Below are 19,669 nucleotides of genomic sequence, written 5' to 3' on the forward strand. Positions count from 1 at the left end.
TTAATCAGCACTATGCCATGGGAATATTGAATATGCCATGTTGTTTAGGGGTAAACATGAACTGCTGCATCTGAAAATGGCTCTAGCCAACTCTCCATGGAACGAGAGTTATCTATCATTTTACTGTTAACTTGTTTCTTTTTTTACATTACTTGCTGCAAAGCAGCTTCAGTCAGTAAACTTAGGTTTAAACCTTACAAGCTTTATCTTCTTGCACAAATTTCATTATCCTGCCTCAGGTACAGCTTACCTTCTGGCTACTTTATACAACAGTGTAGTCAAGCTCCAGCCAAAGTTTTACCTTGAGTTGTTACTCTGAATTGCTTCCATGGTTTCAATCAGTTGACTTCTCAATTATGGCATCTACTTTTCTGAAATAAAAGCAAATACCAAAGGGCTCCTGCTGACTACATCTGCAGATGACAGTCACTGAATCCCCAAATGAATTAGCCATCCCGCAAAAAGGTTTATCCCAAACAAATAACTGGTGCTAAAATCACGGACTGAAACTAAATGCCAAAAAATGCATTATTGCATCCTTCGGGAAGTCATCTATCCCAGGGAACTACCACAGTAAAAATACGCACCTAAAAGTTGACCCAGATGTTTGGAATTTGGGAACTTATGTGGACAGTGACCTAACTTTTAACAAACGTGTTTATTGCTGGAATAAAGTCCTTCTATACTGCCTAGCTTGTAAATAAAGGAATGTGTCTAGATCTGGGGATGTCATTGTCCCACCTTTTACTCGGGTCTCATTAGGCATGTAATCTATCCAGGCACATGCAACAACTGAAATGCCCATGGAGATACCTTACTAAAAGGATACAAGACCTAAACAACATGTCCTCCATGCACTGACTCAAAGCCCTGTCACTATACTCTGTATCTAACAGACTGCTAAGAGGTAACCTGTATCTGGCATACCGGACATCCTGTGACCCCCATACTGATGGATTTACTGCACATCAGCAAGTCAAATGGCATCAGAAATACTCAGTCTAGAGGTCTAGAGATCTAAACCTCTCCCGTAACATCAACAGAATGGTTTGGAGGGGCAGGTATACCTCCCTGAGGACCTGTGGATACTGCTGCTCTGGAACACGCTCCCCATCCACACAAAACAAAGTTCATCCCAGTCCATATTCAAATACAACATTGATCTATGGATGGAAAACACAAAATTTACCCCAGGACTGTCCCCTGCACTACTAATGGACAGAGACAGCTCCTAAATGCTTTATCCCATGCATAGTTCCTCTCAAATTATCTATGGTATGATCCAGGTTATTCTCATTAGGGGTAATATATAATTATCGACCATGGGATGGGCAAGGCCAATCTTTAAACAAATAGGATAGGGTAATTCAAGCACAAAAAGGGAAATTGGCTAGGGTTAAAATGGTCAGTTACCCTAGAACCTAACTAAGAATCTGCAAACCTACGAATTATGCTAAAATATGTATGGAGATATTTGCTACAAATTCATAACTGCATGACTTCTTGAATTTTCAGTCTTATTACTGCAGCATAACAAAAAAAGTACTGTTGCTGGCTCCTATAATGATTTCAAAGTCTACTAACACTGTACCATTATATCTTAGCAATTTGCTACCTTCTATCCATAAACCTTGCATAGCATTATTACTTTAATTTCTATGTCAAATGCCCCACACATTGTAATTTTACTGACCACACTTTAATCACTACTATTGTTGCTCAGTTTAAAATCAAGCCAAAATTAAGTATTAACAAACCTGTGTTTAATGCTGGAATGATCTAATAATTTCATCTTAACAAGACCAAGCATATCACACAAATTATCTGAAGATGGAAAAAGAATTTATCATACTAAAGCATAACCTAGCTTGAGTGGTGGCCTTAATGTGACCTTCCTTAATACTAACATACATTTTCTTGCTCATGCACTGTGGAAATGTACACACACAATAAAGGTTTATGAGCAGGGAACACAAAACTAACCATTTGGATTCTCTTGTCTGTAAAATGTCTTCAGCATTTCAACAGCTTCCTCATGTCTGTATCCCGAAATGCACTGCAATATGACAGAAAAAGGATACACAATGGGTACAGTCCATAAATGCAGCCAAACAAACTGACAGAGATGATGAGAGAGAGATTATACAAATGAAGAAAAGAGTACAATCACAACATTCTCTTTACATTTTTTGCCAAGTCAATAATCAGTACTACTTCAAACCTCAGTATGATTTACTCGACCTCCATTTAAATACTGCATGACATGGTGCAACTTAGGTGAAGGACAAACCCACCCAAATGTCAAGTTCTTCCCATTAAACAGTGCTCTTCCTTTCACTGAATCCAGTGCCGAGTACCACATAAAAGAAAATGAGCAGTATTCTTACTAAAATCTACATAAAACTGTATTAGTACATGCCAGTATTTTGTGAAAAACACATGCTAATTCTTTCTGGTATTTCTCAGGTTATTTATGACATCATGAAGACCAGGAAAGGTAGCTACATCTCAGACTCCTCCAGAAATTAAGAAAATGAATCAGGTAAGTCACTTATTCTAGATGCAGGATCAGTAAAAAGATTTAAACCTAGGCTTTAACTGCATGTACCATAAGTCTGAGGGTTCTGCAGGAAAAAAAGCAGTGATAGGAAAACAGCCCTCTTCCTTATATACCATAGGTGAATAAAAGCATGTTCCTCTGGTAATCAGAGAAGTAACATGAGGTTACCCCACCACACCTACTTTTATGTAGTACAACAGCACTGATTTTTCAACATTATAGTGAACAGAAGCAAGATGACCACAGAACAAGGCTAAACACAGAGACAAGATGCAACATCAAACATGACAATCAAAAAGAGAAAAGCAAAACATGAGGAAGAAAAAGGACAGAAATAAGTAAAACTGGTGGCTACAACTATCCAGTACGCATCTGCTTATGCAGTACTAAATACTAATCTACACAACTATGTTCTCTGTGTCCCCAAACCTATAAAATATGCTGGGCACTGTCTGTACTTGTGCCATGTTCCTAAGGTCTGGAACTCCTTAGCTGTATCCCATCAAGGTCAGTACCCTCCTCCAGTCCTTTAAAACTATTCTGAAAGACTTCCTAGCCAAAATTTCTCTGCTCTTGCTCCTAACTTCAGTCATTTTTTTCGCCCTTGACACTACCCTGTTTTTTCTCTTACTTCACACTGTAATTCCTGTTTGTTATACTACTCTTTAATTTCTCAAAACTGGCTAATATTTCTCTAAATATTAAATTATTGTCATATATATTATCTACTTTTAACCAATGTTATCACATTATGTCTAATTTGGTATAATTATTTAAACTGCAGATGTTTTGTATTATTTTTGAAGCTTGTAAAACGGTTGTTCTTAAAATGATTTTGAAATACTCGGGATCTTTTCTCTGATGGCCACAACTGAAAATGGGTACCTACCCAGCCGGACATTCACCATAATCAAATGTCAATAAATATGTTCTGGTTTCTTTTTTTTTTTTCTTTTGCTTATCAGTCCTAGTCCTTGTTGTCCAGTTATGGTACATGCTTCTTGTTCATCTGCTCATGGCGTGAAAAAAATTAAAAGGGAAAAATGTTCAGTATTGATCTTTAGAAGTAAACTTGATTAAGCAGATATGAGTCAGGTCATGCAAGCATGACAACACAGACGCATGGGCCAAAATGTGGATCTTTTACATTTAACACCATACATGAGCCAAATAAAAGATCTTCCTGCAACGTCAAATATTTTGGACAACTTCCTGAGAAGAACTGATGGGATAATAATGAATGTTATTGCAGCAACCATGTCTTTGGATAGAAGTAGCTATCTTGCTGTTATGCTGTGGTCCCAAATACCTGGACTAGGAACAATCTTCCTTGGGGAGCTCAAGAGATGCAGAGAATGGATTCTGACTATGTGGGCCAAAATATGCCACAAGGATAACCTTTTTCCCCAAAACCTCACAGACAAATAATGGTTATAGAGAAAGAAGAGAACACACACTAAAGCACATATCTCAAGGATAAATGCAGAGCAAACAAACTGCCCACTGCCACTGTATGGGAAAATGCAGAGTCTAATTACTGCATTACCCTGGCCTCTAAGCAGACTGATCTCCAGACCGCTCACTTCCTGAAGATGGAACAGACGATGCCTGTGTAACCACAGCTCTAGAACAGGTCTGGTGCTATAACACAAGTGTTTGCTATTAACATATTTTTTGTCTATGTTAATTCCTGCTGTGCTTGGAGCCATCCCGCGCATAAGCACAGTCCATTCATTCTTCTGTCCTGGGTGCTGCTTTAGTAAGAATGCACCAGACAGCAGACATATAAATAGCCATGACAGTTTGTGCTCTTGCCAGCATCTGGGCAATAAGCGCCTGTTTGACTGACCATGACCCTGCCCACATGGTCATCAGTATTACCAAACAGGCAACCAACACACACTGAGGTGGCCAGTCCCACTTACTGCCAGTCCTGTGGTGACTGGAAATGAGTAAACTCCACTTCTATACCCAGGAGCAGGAGCAAGTTGGCCTGAGAGACAGCTATCCCCATATCCCTAGGATGAACAACCCAGGTTTGATTGACAGGGATCACTGTCTCCTTCTTCCTCTCCCCATGATGAATTTTGAATAAGCCACTCACTCTTAACCTCTCCTCTGTCAATGCTCAAGCTGCTATCTAAACGTGGGCTTTATCCCTCTGTCACACAGCCAGGAACACTTCTGCTAAAATACTTTATTTACATTCACCTTGGATATGGACTACCACAACATGTATGCCCTAGTTGATAACCCACTACCAAAATCTCACTGCTTCCTGGGAGCAGAGTGGCAAAGGATTCTATGTATGTTCAGATATCCCATCAAGGATTGGTTGCTAGAGTTCGCCAGGAAGATTTCAGACTTCACTAAAACTTATACAAGCTGCAGGCCTAGCAGGACTGCACTCAGGCTGAGAAAGTTTATGAGTGATCACTTCTTTAATTGTTGCCAAATACCCTGGACCATGTCAACCTTGAAGGAGGTTCCCCCATTTTGTTACTGATGGTTGTCAGAGAGTACACATCTGCAATGGAGTGACAAATGGAACTGTATATTCATTTGAGGGCATGTAATTCACCCATCCAGGAAACAGGGGAATGGTTCACTGAACATGAGCAGGCATGAGAAAAAATGTCAAGTTTCAGACAAGGTGAAGGGAATCATTCACTATAACCCCCTAATGAGGAAGAAAGACGCAGAAAGCAAAAAAAACACTTCTGCCATCATCCTCAACAGATGCAACTGAATACGTGCCATAAACCATACGGCAAATGCCACCCAGAAGGGCAGCACTCTATGATCTTCTCAGCCTTCTCTAAGAAGGATAGACTGAAGGTGCAACCATGAAGTATATACAGGATCACTCCAATGAAAGGCATGTGCTGCAATGGGAAAAGAACAGAATTCTCTCAAATGAGGAAATCTCCTAATGAGTACAACCACAGCAAAACAAAGGTGAACCTAGAAACTCAAGAAGGTTCACTAAAGTAGAGCATTCATTTTCATGGACCTTTTTCAGACTAAGAGAAAAAGGTGCAAAAAAAGAGTGGCCATCAAGACAGCATCTTAAAGAACTCCACTGGTGATGTGAGAAGGTTAGGATGGGAGTCCTCATATTATTATTTATTGTATATGATGTGTAGCCAATCAAGGACCCAAGTTACTAAAGTTTACTTTACCTTTAGATCTCTAAATTTATAACTCTGTTGTATGGTATAATGCTGAATATTTTAGCCACACTGAGGTAAACTACATGAACAGATGAACCTTTATGCAGGGAAGAAATCAAAGTCTTGAGAAAATTTACATACAAGCTCTGCCTTTGATTAATCTGTATTGGGTTAGCTCATGAAGAAACAGGCTTCCAGTCTGCCTGAATAAGTTTCCCTGGACGAAATACCTTCCACAAATGAAAGGCTATACTGAAGGAAGAGCTCACCAGACTGATTACAGCTGGAGGATCCAACTGACCAATCGCGACTGGTATTGGGTTCCCAGGAGGGTGGGTTGAATGAGGATATACCAGAAGGGCAGAGAAATAGTGTTCGTAGAAGCAGCACAACTTCTAGTAATGTTTCAGCTACACAAGGTCACAATTTCCTTTTGAAATTAAACAACCTACCTAGAGATAACAACAATGTGACTGGGAATGCAGAGGCTGATAAAGAATATGAAAGAATTGGAGCCAAACCTAAAAGGACAGTCCCTAAATGAACTTATGCTACAGTGGTTGATAAAAAGTACAGTTGTGTACACCTACCATAAATGTAGATGTTCGAGTGTCTTCACTGTTGCAGTGATAACTGTAGGATGTTCCTGCCGGCAGGCAGCCCGAGGTCGGCCAGAATCCCAAAGTCTGGGTCCGGCGTCGGCTGTACAAACCAATACCTTGACGTCAGTACGCTCTGGTACATAGCCCTCAGCCGACGCCATCTTCTCCAGCCTTTCTTCCCCCAGATGTCAGAAATCCCCAATAAACAAAAAATGATTCCAACAAGGAAACCCAAATACACCATAAAAGAGAAAAAAGAGGGGATAGGAGGGAGGGAAACACCGACTGCAACAGTGAAGACACTCGAACATCTACATTTATGGTAGGTGTACACAACTGTACTATGTTCTTCATGTTTCACTGTTGCAGTCATAACTGTAGGGTGGAATCCCAAAGCAGTGGAGAAAGGGAGGAGGCTTAGATAGAAGAAGGGGCAGCAAGAAGGCCCTGCAAAACAGCAGAGGCAAAACCTGCCCTGGTCTTAGAATACAAAGGGAGATTGTAGTGGTTGGAAAAGGTATGCACAGAACTCCAAGTGGCAGCTTCCAAGATATCCCTGGTAGGAACTCCTCTGAGAAAAGCTGTAGAAGTGGCAGCTGCTCTAGTAGAATGACTTCTCACAGTACCTGGAAACTGTTTCCCATGATGAGTGTAACAAAATCTTATTCCATAAGCAATCCATTTAGAAATAGTTTGTTTGGAAATAGCCTTTCCCAGAGAACTGGAGGCAAAAGAAACTGTCTGTGTATGTCCAATGAATGCAAAATCCTTTCCCCTTTATTTTGCGGATTAGGAAAGAAGGTAGGAAGGTGAATAGTCTGATTTAAAGCAACTTTCGAAATCACCTTAGGCATGAAAGTAGGATTGGTCCTCAAGGATACTCTGTCTTGATGGAAAATGAGGTATGGTTCCACAGCTATGAGAGCTTGCAACTCTGAAACCCTTCTGGCAGAAGTCAATGCTAACAAAAGAACCGTCTTCCACGACAAAAACTTAATATCAGAAGCCACAGCAGGCTCAAAAGGAGGCAAAGTGAGCTTTTCCAAAACATAGTTAAGATCCCAGGCAGGGACAGGAGGGGTCCTGGGAGGCCTCAAATTCTTAGCTCCTCTCAAGAACTGTCTCACCAATGGGTGAGAAAAAACAGGAGGATCAGTATTGAAATGAGCAGATATAGCAGAAGCATGAATCTTAATAGAAGAAAAGGAAAGGCCTTTAGACAAAAGGTCTGAAAGGTAAAGCAAAATAGACGAGAGATCAGGCACAAAAGGGTTAAAGCCTCGGTCCTGCATCCAAGTACAAAATCTTTTCCATTTAGAGGCATAGGATTTCCTAGTGCTAGGCCGTCTAGCTTCTAGAAGAACATCCAAAACTTGTTGGGGGAGCTTAGAAGAAATCAAATTCCCTTGAAGAGCCAAGCTGCCAGGCAAAGGGTCTTGAGATGAGGGTGTAGCATCTGACCCTGAGGCTGGGACAGAAGAGAAGGGTACAGAAGAAGGATCCAAGGAGGTTCCAAGAACAGATGCTGTAAAGTTGGATACCAAAACTGTCGAGGCCAATTTGGAGCAATCAAGATGATGAACTTGGGCTTGTCCTGTTTTATTTTCAGTAATACCCGAGGAAGAAGAGGAAGAGGAGGGAAGGCATATCCCGAAAGATTCCTCCAACTGAATGACACGGCATCCACTTTCCAAGCTGTTTTGTGGAGGGATCTGGTGCAAAAGAGAGGCAGCTGATGATTGAGATGGGATGCAAACAGATCTATCTGGGGACATCCCCAAACTGCAGTTATCCTGTTGAATAAGTTGGTGTCTAGCATCCATTCGTGAGGATCCGAAATGTTTCTGCTTAGGCTGTCTGCTAAGAGATTCTGCTTTCCTGGAATGAATTGAGCCTGAAGATGCAGATTCAGACTTAGAGCTGTGTCCCATAAAGCCATAGCTAGTCTGCAAAGGGGGTAAGAATGAGAACCCCCCTGCTTGTTTATGTACCACATGACTGTGGTGTTGTCTGTACGAATTAGAAGAGGCCCTGGTTGCAAAAGGTTCTTGAAGGATAGAAGAGCATTTTGAACTGCCAACATTTCCTTCAGATTGATGTGCCAGTGAAGATGATTCTTTGTCCAGGTTCCCTGCTGGCAATTGTTTAGAAAATGTGCTCCCCAAGCATAATCCGAGGCGTCCGTGGTTATGATTTGAGAAGGTTGAGGTAGATGAAAAGGCTTTCCTTCGTTTAAAGCACACACCCTGGACCACCAAAGGAACTCCTTCTGGAGGCAGGGGATCAGAGGAATCATAGTGTCCAGATCGTGGTAATGCTGTGACCATACACTTTTCAGATACCATTGAAGCTTTCTCATATGAAGCCTTGCATTTGGGATTAACAGAATGCATGAAGCCATGTAGCCCAGAGCCTGCAGGAATTTCCTTGCAGTGAGCTGAGTTAAAATTGCCAAGGTTTTGAAAATTGAAGCCAGCTGTATTTGTTTCTCTGGAGTGAGGAAGGCCCCTTGTAAGGTTGTATTTAGGAGGGCTCCCAAAAATATCATTTGTTGAGAAGGGATCAACTGTGACTTTTTTATGTTCACTGAGAATCCCAGTAGGAAGAGAAGACGTTGAACAAAATCCAGATGTTGAAGTAAAAGATCCTTGCTGTCTGCCTGAATAAGGCAGTCGTCCAAATAGGGGTAAATCTGAATCCCCTGAAGTCTGCAATAAGCCACTACTGGGGCCAGGCACTTGGTAAAAACCCTGGGCGCAGTAGATAAACCAAAGGGCAGTACAGAGAATTGAAAGTGCCTCGAGCCTGCCTTGAATCTGAGGAATTTCCTGCGTTCCTGCCTGATGGGAATGTGCAAGTAGGCCTCCTTTAGGTCCAATGTCACCATCCAAGCGTCCTGGGAGAGCACTGGACTCAGTTGTTGCAGAGTAAGCATCTTGAATTTTGGAATTTCCAAAAAGGTGTTTAACAATGAAAGATCCAGAATAGGTCTCCATGAGTTTTGTTTTCTTGGAACCAGAAACAGTCTTGAGTAAAAGCCTTTTCCCATTTCTGAGAGAGGAACAGGCTCTATGGCTCTCATGGCCAGTAGAGCATCCACTTGATTCAAGGCCTCTGACCATTGATGTTTTGGCAGATCTGGCCAACCGATAACCCTTGGCAGAGTATGAAAATGGAACTTGTAGCCTCTTAAAATCACGTCCAATACCCATTTGTCCTGGGTAATACGAGTCCAATTTCTGTAAAAAAAGAGAAAGCTTTCCTCCGAGAGGGGCATCCAGGTAAGGAGGTCCTGTAGCCCAACCGAGAGAGTCATTGAGTCTGTTTCCTTTGAGATTGGGATCTGTCTTCTCCCCTTCTAGGTGAAGAAGCAGTCCACTGTCTGGATCTGTAAGAGGCCTGAGCTTGACCACGACCTCTGGAGCGTCTATATCTTCCCCTTTGAGGCCTGTCAGACGTGGGAAAGGACCAATTTTTGGAGGGCCAATTCCTGGAAAATCTAGGAGGCTGAACTTGTAAGAAATCTTTCACAGTCTGCATAGATTTTGCCTTTTCTTCCATCTTTTTAATAACCTCCTCAGCCTTAGATCCAAATAAAACATCATGCTGAACAGGGGCATCTAAAAGCTTAGCCTTAACCTGTTCCGGCAAACTTTGTTCACGAAGCCAGGCATGTCTCCTAATAACAGTACCAGAGGCTGCGGCCCTGCAAGAAGCTTCCAAAGCATCAAAACCACAATGTAAACTATGCTTGTTCACTTGTTCAGTTGCATGCAATACATCCTGTAATTCCTTATCCTCTGCACATGCTGGAAAAGTAGCAAGCTTTTGCTTCAAAACAGACAAAAGAAATTGCTGATACTTAAACATATGGAACTGGCAATTTAAAGCCCTAATAGAAAGGGTAGCAGAAGTATATACCTTTTTACCCCACCTGTCTAAGGCACGAGAATCCTTCTCAGAGGGAATAGGATTTTTGGAAGAAGCAACCTTAGCAGCCTTAAAACCCTGAGAAATCGTTTCAGGATCTGCAGAAGGGTTCTTAAATAAGAATAAATGAGAATCAGGGACCCTGTAAAATCTTTCAGGCTTAGAAGGAGCAGGGGGCATGGAATCAAATTAGCCTCAGAAAAGGCATCATCCACAATATCAAGAACAGGAGGTATAGCTAAAGGCCTGTGCTGAGGAAGAAGAAGGAATTCCCTAAGCCTCTTCTTGGAAGCAGAATAATCCTGACCTTCCCAATGAAAATGTTCCCTCTATGTAAGGTCTCCCCAAAAGAAAAATCCTCAGGCGGAGAAGCAGAGGGCAAGGAATCCTCAGCATCCGAATCCTCATAAGCAGGAAAAGAATATTCCTGATCAGACGAAGAAAAAGAAGATACAGAAGCCTGGTCAAAAGAATCCAAAGGAACATCCTGTCGAGGCCTTTTCTCTGGAGGGGGGTGAGAACCCCTAATCATTGTAAGCAAATCTTCAGCCATCTTTAGCAATTGCTTCTGTGTCTTGGGAGTAGATTCAGAAGTAGCTTGAGCAGAAACTTTAGGCTTAACTGGAGTCTTAGACTTTGCCTTTGTCTTTGATATAGTGATGTGAGTAGGCCTGAATACCCCCTCAGAAGCCGGTACCTGCACAGAGGTTCCGGACCCATCTGAGGGAGCGACATCCGAAGGTCCTGCAGCAGATAAAACAGTAGGCCTTGATGGCTCCCCATGGGAGTCCGTATCGGCCATCGGTTCAGAAGTGGCGGATGACAGGGGCTGCAAAAGCGCCTCACTGACGACAGCCGAACCGGATGCTGGCTCCAGCTGCGACGAATCTTGTTTGGACCTCGGAGGCCTGTCTTTGTCTTTGCGCTTCTTTTGAATTCCGGCAGTATCCAACGACATTCTATAATTGAAGCGTCTGCCAAAGTAATTTAAAGCCCAGTCGTACCGACGCTTAATAGTGCAAGAATTGAACCTGGCACAGAACCGACAACAAGAAACGTCGTGGTCAGGGCCTAAGCAAGGTAGACAGTAAGAGTGGAAATCTTTATGAGGTATCTGTTTTCCACACGCTATACAATTATTAACTTTTTCTGACATCGGAGGAACAAGAAAAAGATTCCCCAACGGGGTACTTAGCTTTGAGAAGAGAAGAAAAACTTCAGACCGACAACAATCAAATACGCTGTTCGAAAATCGCCAACCAACAACTTGCGAGCTGCTTTCCACCGCACGGCAAGAAAGACTGGAGAAGATGGCATCGGCTGAGGGCTAAGTACCAGAGCGTACTGACGTCAGGGTATTGGTTTGTACAGCCGACGCCGGACCCAGACTTTGGGATTCTGGCCGACCTCGGGCTGCCTGCCGGCAGGAACACCCTACAGTTATGACTGCAACAGTGAAACACGAAGAACATCTACTAATACAGTTACTGTAAAAATTGGAGAAAGTGTTTCTAATGCTGCTACATGTGGAAACAAGGGTATTGGATGTGGCAGTGAGACTTTTACCTTTGACAATTTTTTAGAAGGAAACTTTGTATTTGGTTCTAATTATGCCACCAATGCTTACAGTAATAAGAATGCAGTAACTGAGGACACTGGTACCTTGAAAGACATGATTTTTACAATGGAGAAAAAGTTGCAGAAAATTAAAATGTTACAACTTGACAATGCTTATCTGAACAGATGCATTGAACTTAATTGTACCTGTGGGAATCAGAATTTTTTTAAAGAACCACTTGGGGTTGTTTTAAATGATGAATTAATAAGTGAATGTAATGTAATGTTTGATAGTTTTGGTTTTGAATTTATGAAATTTATTATGAAATGTAATGACCGTCATTTATGTGCTTTAATAGAAGAGGTAGACAAGCTGAATACAACCATTAATAATGATTTGTTGTTCCCACAATGGGAAAAGAGATATATAAAAAACAGTTTGAAAATATTAAATGGATTATGCAGAAAAAATGTAAGAAAATAGAACGTGACACTAAACATTATAATACCAATACAGTTTACCCCTGGAAAAGGGATGTTCATAAGCTACACCATTAATTTAATAATACACATGAAGTAAAAACTTCTAAGAAAGTAAATGCTAAGCAGACATATTTTAATTCTGGAAATTTTTATCTGGGACAGAGGCAGGAAGGGTGGAAACCCATATACAAAACCTGGGATTCAGGGCAGAGGAAACAAGTCTGGGGCTGGGAAAACAGAACAAGGATGAAGGGAAGTACACAGAGGGGGATAGATGAAATTATTATAGATGAAAATCAGATTACACATTCCTTAGGCAATTTTCATATTTCTAATTATACATCATTGAATACTGACAAAGAACATTTCAGGTTATTCTTCAAGGATATGAAGTATGTGCCTACTACCAGGTTTAATTTGATAGATATAACTTCAGCTCAATAAGTGTGTCAAAGAAAATTAAATCTGGCCCTCCATTTTAAGGATAGCAGCCCCAGTATGCAGGCTAATAGGTTGAGGAGATTAAGTAAATTTAATCCACCACTGCACCCCACCTTGGTCACTTTTGAAAAGGTCATAAAAGTGAAGAGCTTTATGCCTTACAAGCTAATAATAAAAACAGGAAACTTATGACTAATTTAAGTATTAAAGAAGGGGAAGTGCTAAAAATGGTATGTAATGATCATAATACTCGAGTTATGAAACCTGATAAAGGTGGAGGGATGGTATTATATGACCAAAGTGAATATGTACACAAAGTATATGATATCCATATCAATACAGGTACCTATGAGGTCATATTTATTAATGAGGTAAATATAGCTCATAGACGTATAGATCTATACTTAGAAAAATTTATGTTAGATGACTGAATTTCACAGGATACCTACAATTTCTTGTGAGTGGAGTACCCCACTTTAGCTACCATAGTAGGGGTTCCCAAAATACATAAGAACATATTAGAACCCCCATTCCGTCCCATTATATCTGGAAGCAAGTCCAAGGCCTTTCTATTCGGAGTGGTGATAGAGCCTTAAAACATATTTATGATAAAGTTCAGCATCTGGTCAAAGATTCATGGGACTTTTTAAACAGACTGAAAGCTGAATTATGGGACAAGGATCTAATCTTTTTAACCATAGGTATAGTAGACTTGTTTTCATATATTCCTAAGGATGAAGGGTTAGAAAGTTATAGTAACAGTATGAGAAAATACTCAGGTTTGGAATGGGACGGGATTAAGCTACTGGTAGAATTCATGACAATAGTCTTGGAGAACAATATTATACATTTTGAAGGAGAAATATATAAACAGATTAAGGGAGTAGCTATGTGGGCAGCATGTGCCCCCATATATGCTAACTTGGTATTACTGGACTGGGAGGATGAAGAGTCAGTACATAGACAAGATTATTAGATATGTACGTTTCCTGGACGACATTTTTGTTCTATGGAGAGGTACTATCGAAGAAATCAAAGAATTTGTAGGATATCTCAATCTTACTAGTACCAACTTAAAGTTTACACATTCGTATAATGGACAAGGGTAAGCTTACTTAGATACATTCATCTCTCACACTAACAAAGGGTTTAAATCTAGAATATACAGGGAAAGCAGTTTTAGTAATTCTTATTTAGAATATACTAATGGTCATCCTTGGAAACAAAAAAAATGAGTATATTGAAAGGGTAGTGTATAAGAGCAGCTCGGATGACCTCTGACTATGAGGAGATGAGAAGTGAGATTGCCAACAGTGGCTGAATGTTTAAGGACAGAGGATACCCCATTTCTATGATTAATGATGTTTCTCAATATGTTATGAGAGAATGGGGTAAAAAATATAAACCACTGTTAGGAGCAGAATTGTTAAGTAATAGAAACAGAGGGAAACAATGGTTTTAGTAGAGCACTAACATTAGAATATAATCTAACAGCAGAAATAGTAAAAATATAGTTACACGAAACTGGGCTCACCTAAAAGGTGATGCCGAGGTTTAAAGAATCTTGGGACACAAGCATAATTTCATGTATAAAACTGCCCTGAATTTGAAAAATAAATTTAAATATAATAGAGGTATACAAGCAAGGAAGAACCAATGAAGGGACTAGGAAATGTGGCAGGTGTAATCAGTGTTTTGCTATTATAGAGGATAACTATATTATTCTTGAGAATGTTAATAAAACAAAAATATGTTTTAAGAAAGGGAACTGCAATACTAAACAGGTGATATATTTAGCTAAGTGCAATACCTGTGCTGCATTTTATACAGGGAAAACCTATAGAGCTTTTAAAAACAGGACATACAAGCATATTTATAATATAAGGAGAAAGGATAAAACAGTGCTCTATACAATCATATAAAAGCTAATCTTACTAGCTGAGATTTTAGGTTTGGCATTGTGGAAATAAGTTATATCACAGCCCGGGAGAAATATAAAAGATATTTTTGAAAGAGAGAAAGGTGAGATGGCAGTTGCTGCTAAATGCAACATGTACCCTTGGTATTAAAGATAATATTACTATTGCATCTGTGCTGGAATTAAGACAATAGCAGATATAATAACATGTATATGAGTATATCATAAATATGTCACACTATTTTATATGTATTATATATAGGTAAAGTTTCAGCTTGTCATTTGAACATCTTATAGTATGTTTAACAAATACATATTTTTGGTATTAGGTTTTTAATATTTTTTTATGAATAACAGTTATTCATACAGTTTGTTTACTTTAGTATTTTATATTTGCAGTTTTTTTAGAACTGTGACTCATATGGTAGTTTGTTACTGTTGCTTTAAGCTAATGAAGTAGTTGCTGTTAATGAATTCATCGACTTGAAAATGGTATAATATCAGTGGAGAATGTTTTTAATTGATTCTGGTGAAGTCTATGCTGCAATAGACGAAAGTGCTAAATCTTATGGAGTTCTTGGTGTGAATAAAAGACTGTTCATTTTTTAAATATACTGAGTGGACTGCTGTGGCTTTGGGAGTGTTTGGGAATCCTGTGCCTGGTGTTTTCCCTATTACTTTTTAGTACTCATTTTTGCCTCAATAAGTTCCTGGATTCTATCACCTTGCACAACATACTTGTTAAGGCTGTTTAGTCTGCAATTTACTGGTGTCTATAAAAGGGCCTCCAGTAATAGCAACAACTACAGAAGCCTGCTTCCAGATACCAGTAAACATAGCCAGTTTTTAATGCCCTACTAACAAAGTTTTATAACAGGCCATTTTTGACTGTACAAATTAGACTTCCTGGTATCTCGTTTGGTCTTGAATTGATGTTTCAAACATGTGGGCAGAGTTGAATACTTCAGATATAATTTTGGATGAGACTGTATTACAGAGAGAAACGGTGGGTGGCTTCTCCTTTGTGGCCTGCAATTTTCTGCAAATCTGTAAGCAAGCTATATCTATTTTCTCTATAACAGTTTTAACATTTTGTTATAGAGCACTATATTTGTATCCATCCCCTTCATTTTTTAGATGTGGCTCTAGAAGGCCATATTACCGTCACTTGTCTTGATGACAAGTTTTACCCTGAGTGATGTTTTGTTAAGTGATTGTTTTTGGATGGAAATTACTTCAGCCCATTGCTGAAATAGGTCATGTAAAGTTTGAATGCTCTTTTCTTCTGAGTTAATAATTTGTTGATTTTGTTTTATCCCCACCATTTATGTGTACTACATTAAAAGGTTTGCATTATGGGGTTGAGTTTAATGATGTAGTTGCTTAAAGGGGTACAGGAGGCTGTGAGTGAGTCACCAAATGTTGGAGGGACCTTTAAGAAACAGTCCCAGTTAACAGACAAAGTGAATATCCAGGGCACCATATTTGTCATCTATAAAACCCTTATGGTTGGAATAATTATTTGGTATGCTTTAGTGCAAATGTGGAAGGTCAAGGCACTGTGGTCAGAGAAAAAAAGTTGGTGGATAGATATTTACTTTAGGATAGTAAGTAGGAATGTTTGCCAGGATAATACCCAATATACTTCTGCCCCTTATTAGCATTTTTACTGTCTATTCAAGACTATTAAAGGTTTAAGCAGTACAGTATTTTTTGTATCAACTTAATGGCTAATGCATAGTTATCTCTTATCTCTAGTCACTGGAAGGACACTTTTTATGTCACCAGCTGAAAATGTATTTTCCATTACAATTCGGTTATATGTCTATGAAAGAAGTGGCCATGTTGTTGAGATGACATGAAGGAGATTTGTGATAACATGTCATAAAACTGCAGTTTCCATTGTTTATTGCAACCTGGGTGAGGAGTACTTGATACCCACAATTTGTTTCTACAACCCTGTTTTTGAATAAGAGCAAGCTACCTCCTTGCTCACAGGACAAACTGATTGCAGAGTTGTAACCCGGTAGTTGTGGAATGTAGGATAGGTCTTTGAACCATGGGCTGAATTCAGAAAGATTACTGTGAACTGTACACCTAATGGTAACCATTCCTATTCTGAGATTGTCTTGCCATGGGGTTTTAAAACAAAGGCAATGCACAGCAGCGGTCTGTCATTGCAGCTGTGATAAATGATAATGAGGCCTTCCAGGGGAGAAGCATATGCTAATTAGCCATGTTAGCCATGTGCTCTCCCCTCAAGACTACCTGTGTTAAGCCATTTCTGCTGCTGAGTGATTCAGAGAATTGCTTAGCTGTGTAAACAAAACAGGGCCACTCACATTAATGAGCACAGCCAAAAGCTCGTGTTCACCCATCACAGTAGAATTAAGTGCCTGAGGGGGGTGTATATGTGTGTATGTGTAGGGCTGCATGTGTGTGCCTCTCTAACCAGGGAGGTTGCAACAGGATGGCTAGTTAGGTGATAGAGTAGGTTTGTTTGTATGTGTGTGCATACTGATGAATGGGTGAATGTGTCTGTGAGTATAATCGGATGGGAGCTGTATGTCTGAGTGTATGAGCATGCTGGGGCTGTGTCATACCTCCACAGTCCACAAGGCTAACAAGCAAATCCTGCAACATGGGGGTGGGGGGAGGGGGGAGGGCACCAGACACCAACAGTGGGTCAGGAGGGAATACTGGATATCAGAGATGACTTGCAATAATTGTGCTTTAAAGGCAGTTACAAGGCTAGGCTTCAAACCCTGCTCCTCTGCACCTGTTATAGAGGATATTAATTATTTGTGCTACCACCAAACACCAGGGATACTAGAAAATATTAAAGTCTTTAAACATATAAAATATGTAGAGTAAAAGGGGGAAATGGCTTAGAGTCCTGCACCTTTGACACAGAAAGAAGCAGTATTAACTCGCTAAGCTATGAAATGAGTTGGTGCAGACTTTTTTCTGACAATAAGAAGCATGAAACTGTAATGTCTGACATGTTTCCAAGACTGCAACAGTCTATGGGCTAAGAGAGAAAGGGCACCTACAGAAGTCACAGCAAGGAGTGTGCCCCTGTGGGAGAGGCTTCAGTACAAAGTCAGGAGGAACACTAAATGACACCAGGGAGAATTATTTCAGCTGTTACAGGGATTCATTTAAACGGTCCCAGAACAGGTCTAGCATGACACACCTTATGAACAGTAATGACAATGAAAGTCTAATGTCTGCCATTAATTACTGTAAAGATCCAGAATTCTTGAGTGCCAGGGACAAAAACTAAATAAATACGTAAAATAACAGGAGACATATGAGACTTTCTGACAACTCAGGGGCAGGTAAGAGGTATGCGGTGTGAGTGTTTGAATGCAAGTACATATGTCAGAGGATGAATGAGGAGGTACCTGTGCCAATGCAATGCATGGGACACCAGTGTTATCTACCAAAGGAAAATGCTCATCTGCACTTGAGGTAGTTAAGGATGATTCACAGACATCCAAACTAGTTGATACTGAAGTCCTTCCTCATTGCGCCTAATGTGTCTCTGAATCGCTAATTACCACATCATTCAAATAACCCCCTTTTACTGTAGCTCTTACAACCAGTGGTGGTTTTTTTTCTTAATCCCTGGTTATGCCTCTGATGAAGACACATGTTATGTATCCTTTTGTTAATTAGGTTAGTTCCGCTAGGCTTGAGGCCTCATTTCAGGAAGGACTCAAAAGTGGTACTTAGACTACCAGGGGGAAATTGGCAGGGCATCAAGGAACTTCCCCCTACTCGTCATTGTTGCCATTGGTATCCATTTTGCAGAAGCATTTCCTGTTTTCATTACAGATGCAAAGTTGGCCTGGAAAAACAGGGAGGCAGACACAGGAAGGAGAAGATCATGGAAAGGTGAGAAAATGAAGGGGAAAGGAAATATCAAGACCACAGAATGTGTGTAGGATTCTGAGAAGATATTTCAAAGAAATCTGTTTGATGGAGAGGAGTCAATAAATGATGGATGTATTAATTACAACCCTCCAGTAGGGATGGTTGCGGGATGATTTAAAGTAATAGTGATGCAGAGTGAGCCAGAAAATGAAGGAGATGTTTCCTGGAGGGACATTATGGAGAAAATACAAAAGACTGACGCAGAGAAAATCCTGAAGAATAGTGGTGAGATGAAAAAGAAAACATATGCAGAGAAAGTAAAAGAAGGCAGAAGGGCAGTAGCAGAAAAGAAAGCAGAAGAAACTGAAAAGCAGAACTATGTGGTAAGGATTCAAAGTAAATAAAACAAATAAATGGGCAGGGCAGGTATGAAGTGTGGGACAATTTAATCGTTCCTTTGGGTGTAAAAGCACATGAGGAAAGAGCATTTACTGTTATTAACAAACATTTTGTAGCATTATATTTGAGATGTTTTTTTCAATGGAAAATTTTCTCAGAGATATAAAAAAAGAAAGACTAGTCCATGGAATCTCTGTGATAAAAGTATTTAACAGGGAAACAAAAAAGAAAATATGTAAAGACGTACTGAATATTGCAAAGGTTCATGACAAAAGGGGTTTATGGACTGATGGCTGGGATTGTAATAATGTTTTAAAAATAGAAAGAGGAAAAATTATACATATACCAAGCCCAATAAATGTGGAGGGGAATAGGGGTATCGTAAAAATTCTAAGGGTAACCCAAAACATGTTTTTTTGTGTGTGTAAAAGAAGGACATTTAATAAGTAACTATGACAAAAGAAAATGTTGTACTTGTGGGAAAATGAGACATGATGCAAAAAAATATATAAACACACACACATATATATATATATATATATATATATACATACATATGAATTGAAATGTAACATTGGACATTTATGGATGGGCTGCAAAAATGGAAATAAAACAAGGAAAGAGAAAAAAAGAGATGAAAATGAGCAAACAGAAGACATTTTAGTATTAGTAGAAAGAAGACAAAATAGAAAAAAATAATAAAAGGGCACAGAATAATGTTCTGGAA

At 39.8% G+C, this 19,669-nt stretch overlaps 1 protein-coding gene across 5 annotated transcripts in view; it reads right to left on the reverse strand.

Annotated features, from left to right (window-relative positions):
- ADAT2 (adenosine deaminase tRNA specific 2) overlaps window positions 1-19,669 on the reverse strand; it is a 649,106-nt gene that overhangs the window by 204,792 nt on the left and 424,645 nt on the right. For all 5 annotated transcript variants that reach the window (XM_044060135.1, XM_044060149.1, XM_044060143.1 and 2 more), the window contains one exon: window positions 1,984-2,056. In XM_044060135.1, coding sequence (XP_043916070.1) covers window positions 1,984-2,056 — 73 coding nt within the window. The remainder of the gene's footprint in view (window positions 1-1,983; window positions 2,057-19,669) is intronic.

This window comes from Protopterus annectens, chromosome 1.part0 (genome assembly GCF_019279795.1).
Source record: "Protopterus annectens isolate FY-2018-M chromosome 1.part0, PAN1.0, whole genome shotgun sequence".
In the NCBI taxonomy this organism is placed as follows: domain Eukaryota; kingdom Metazoa; phylum Chordata; order Ceratodontiformes; family Protopteridae; genus Protopterus; species Protopterus annectens.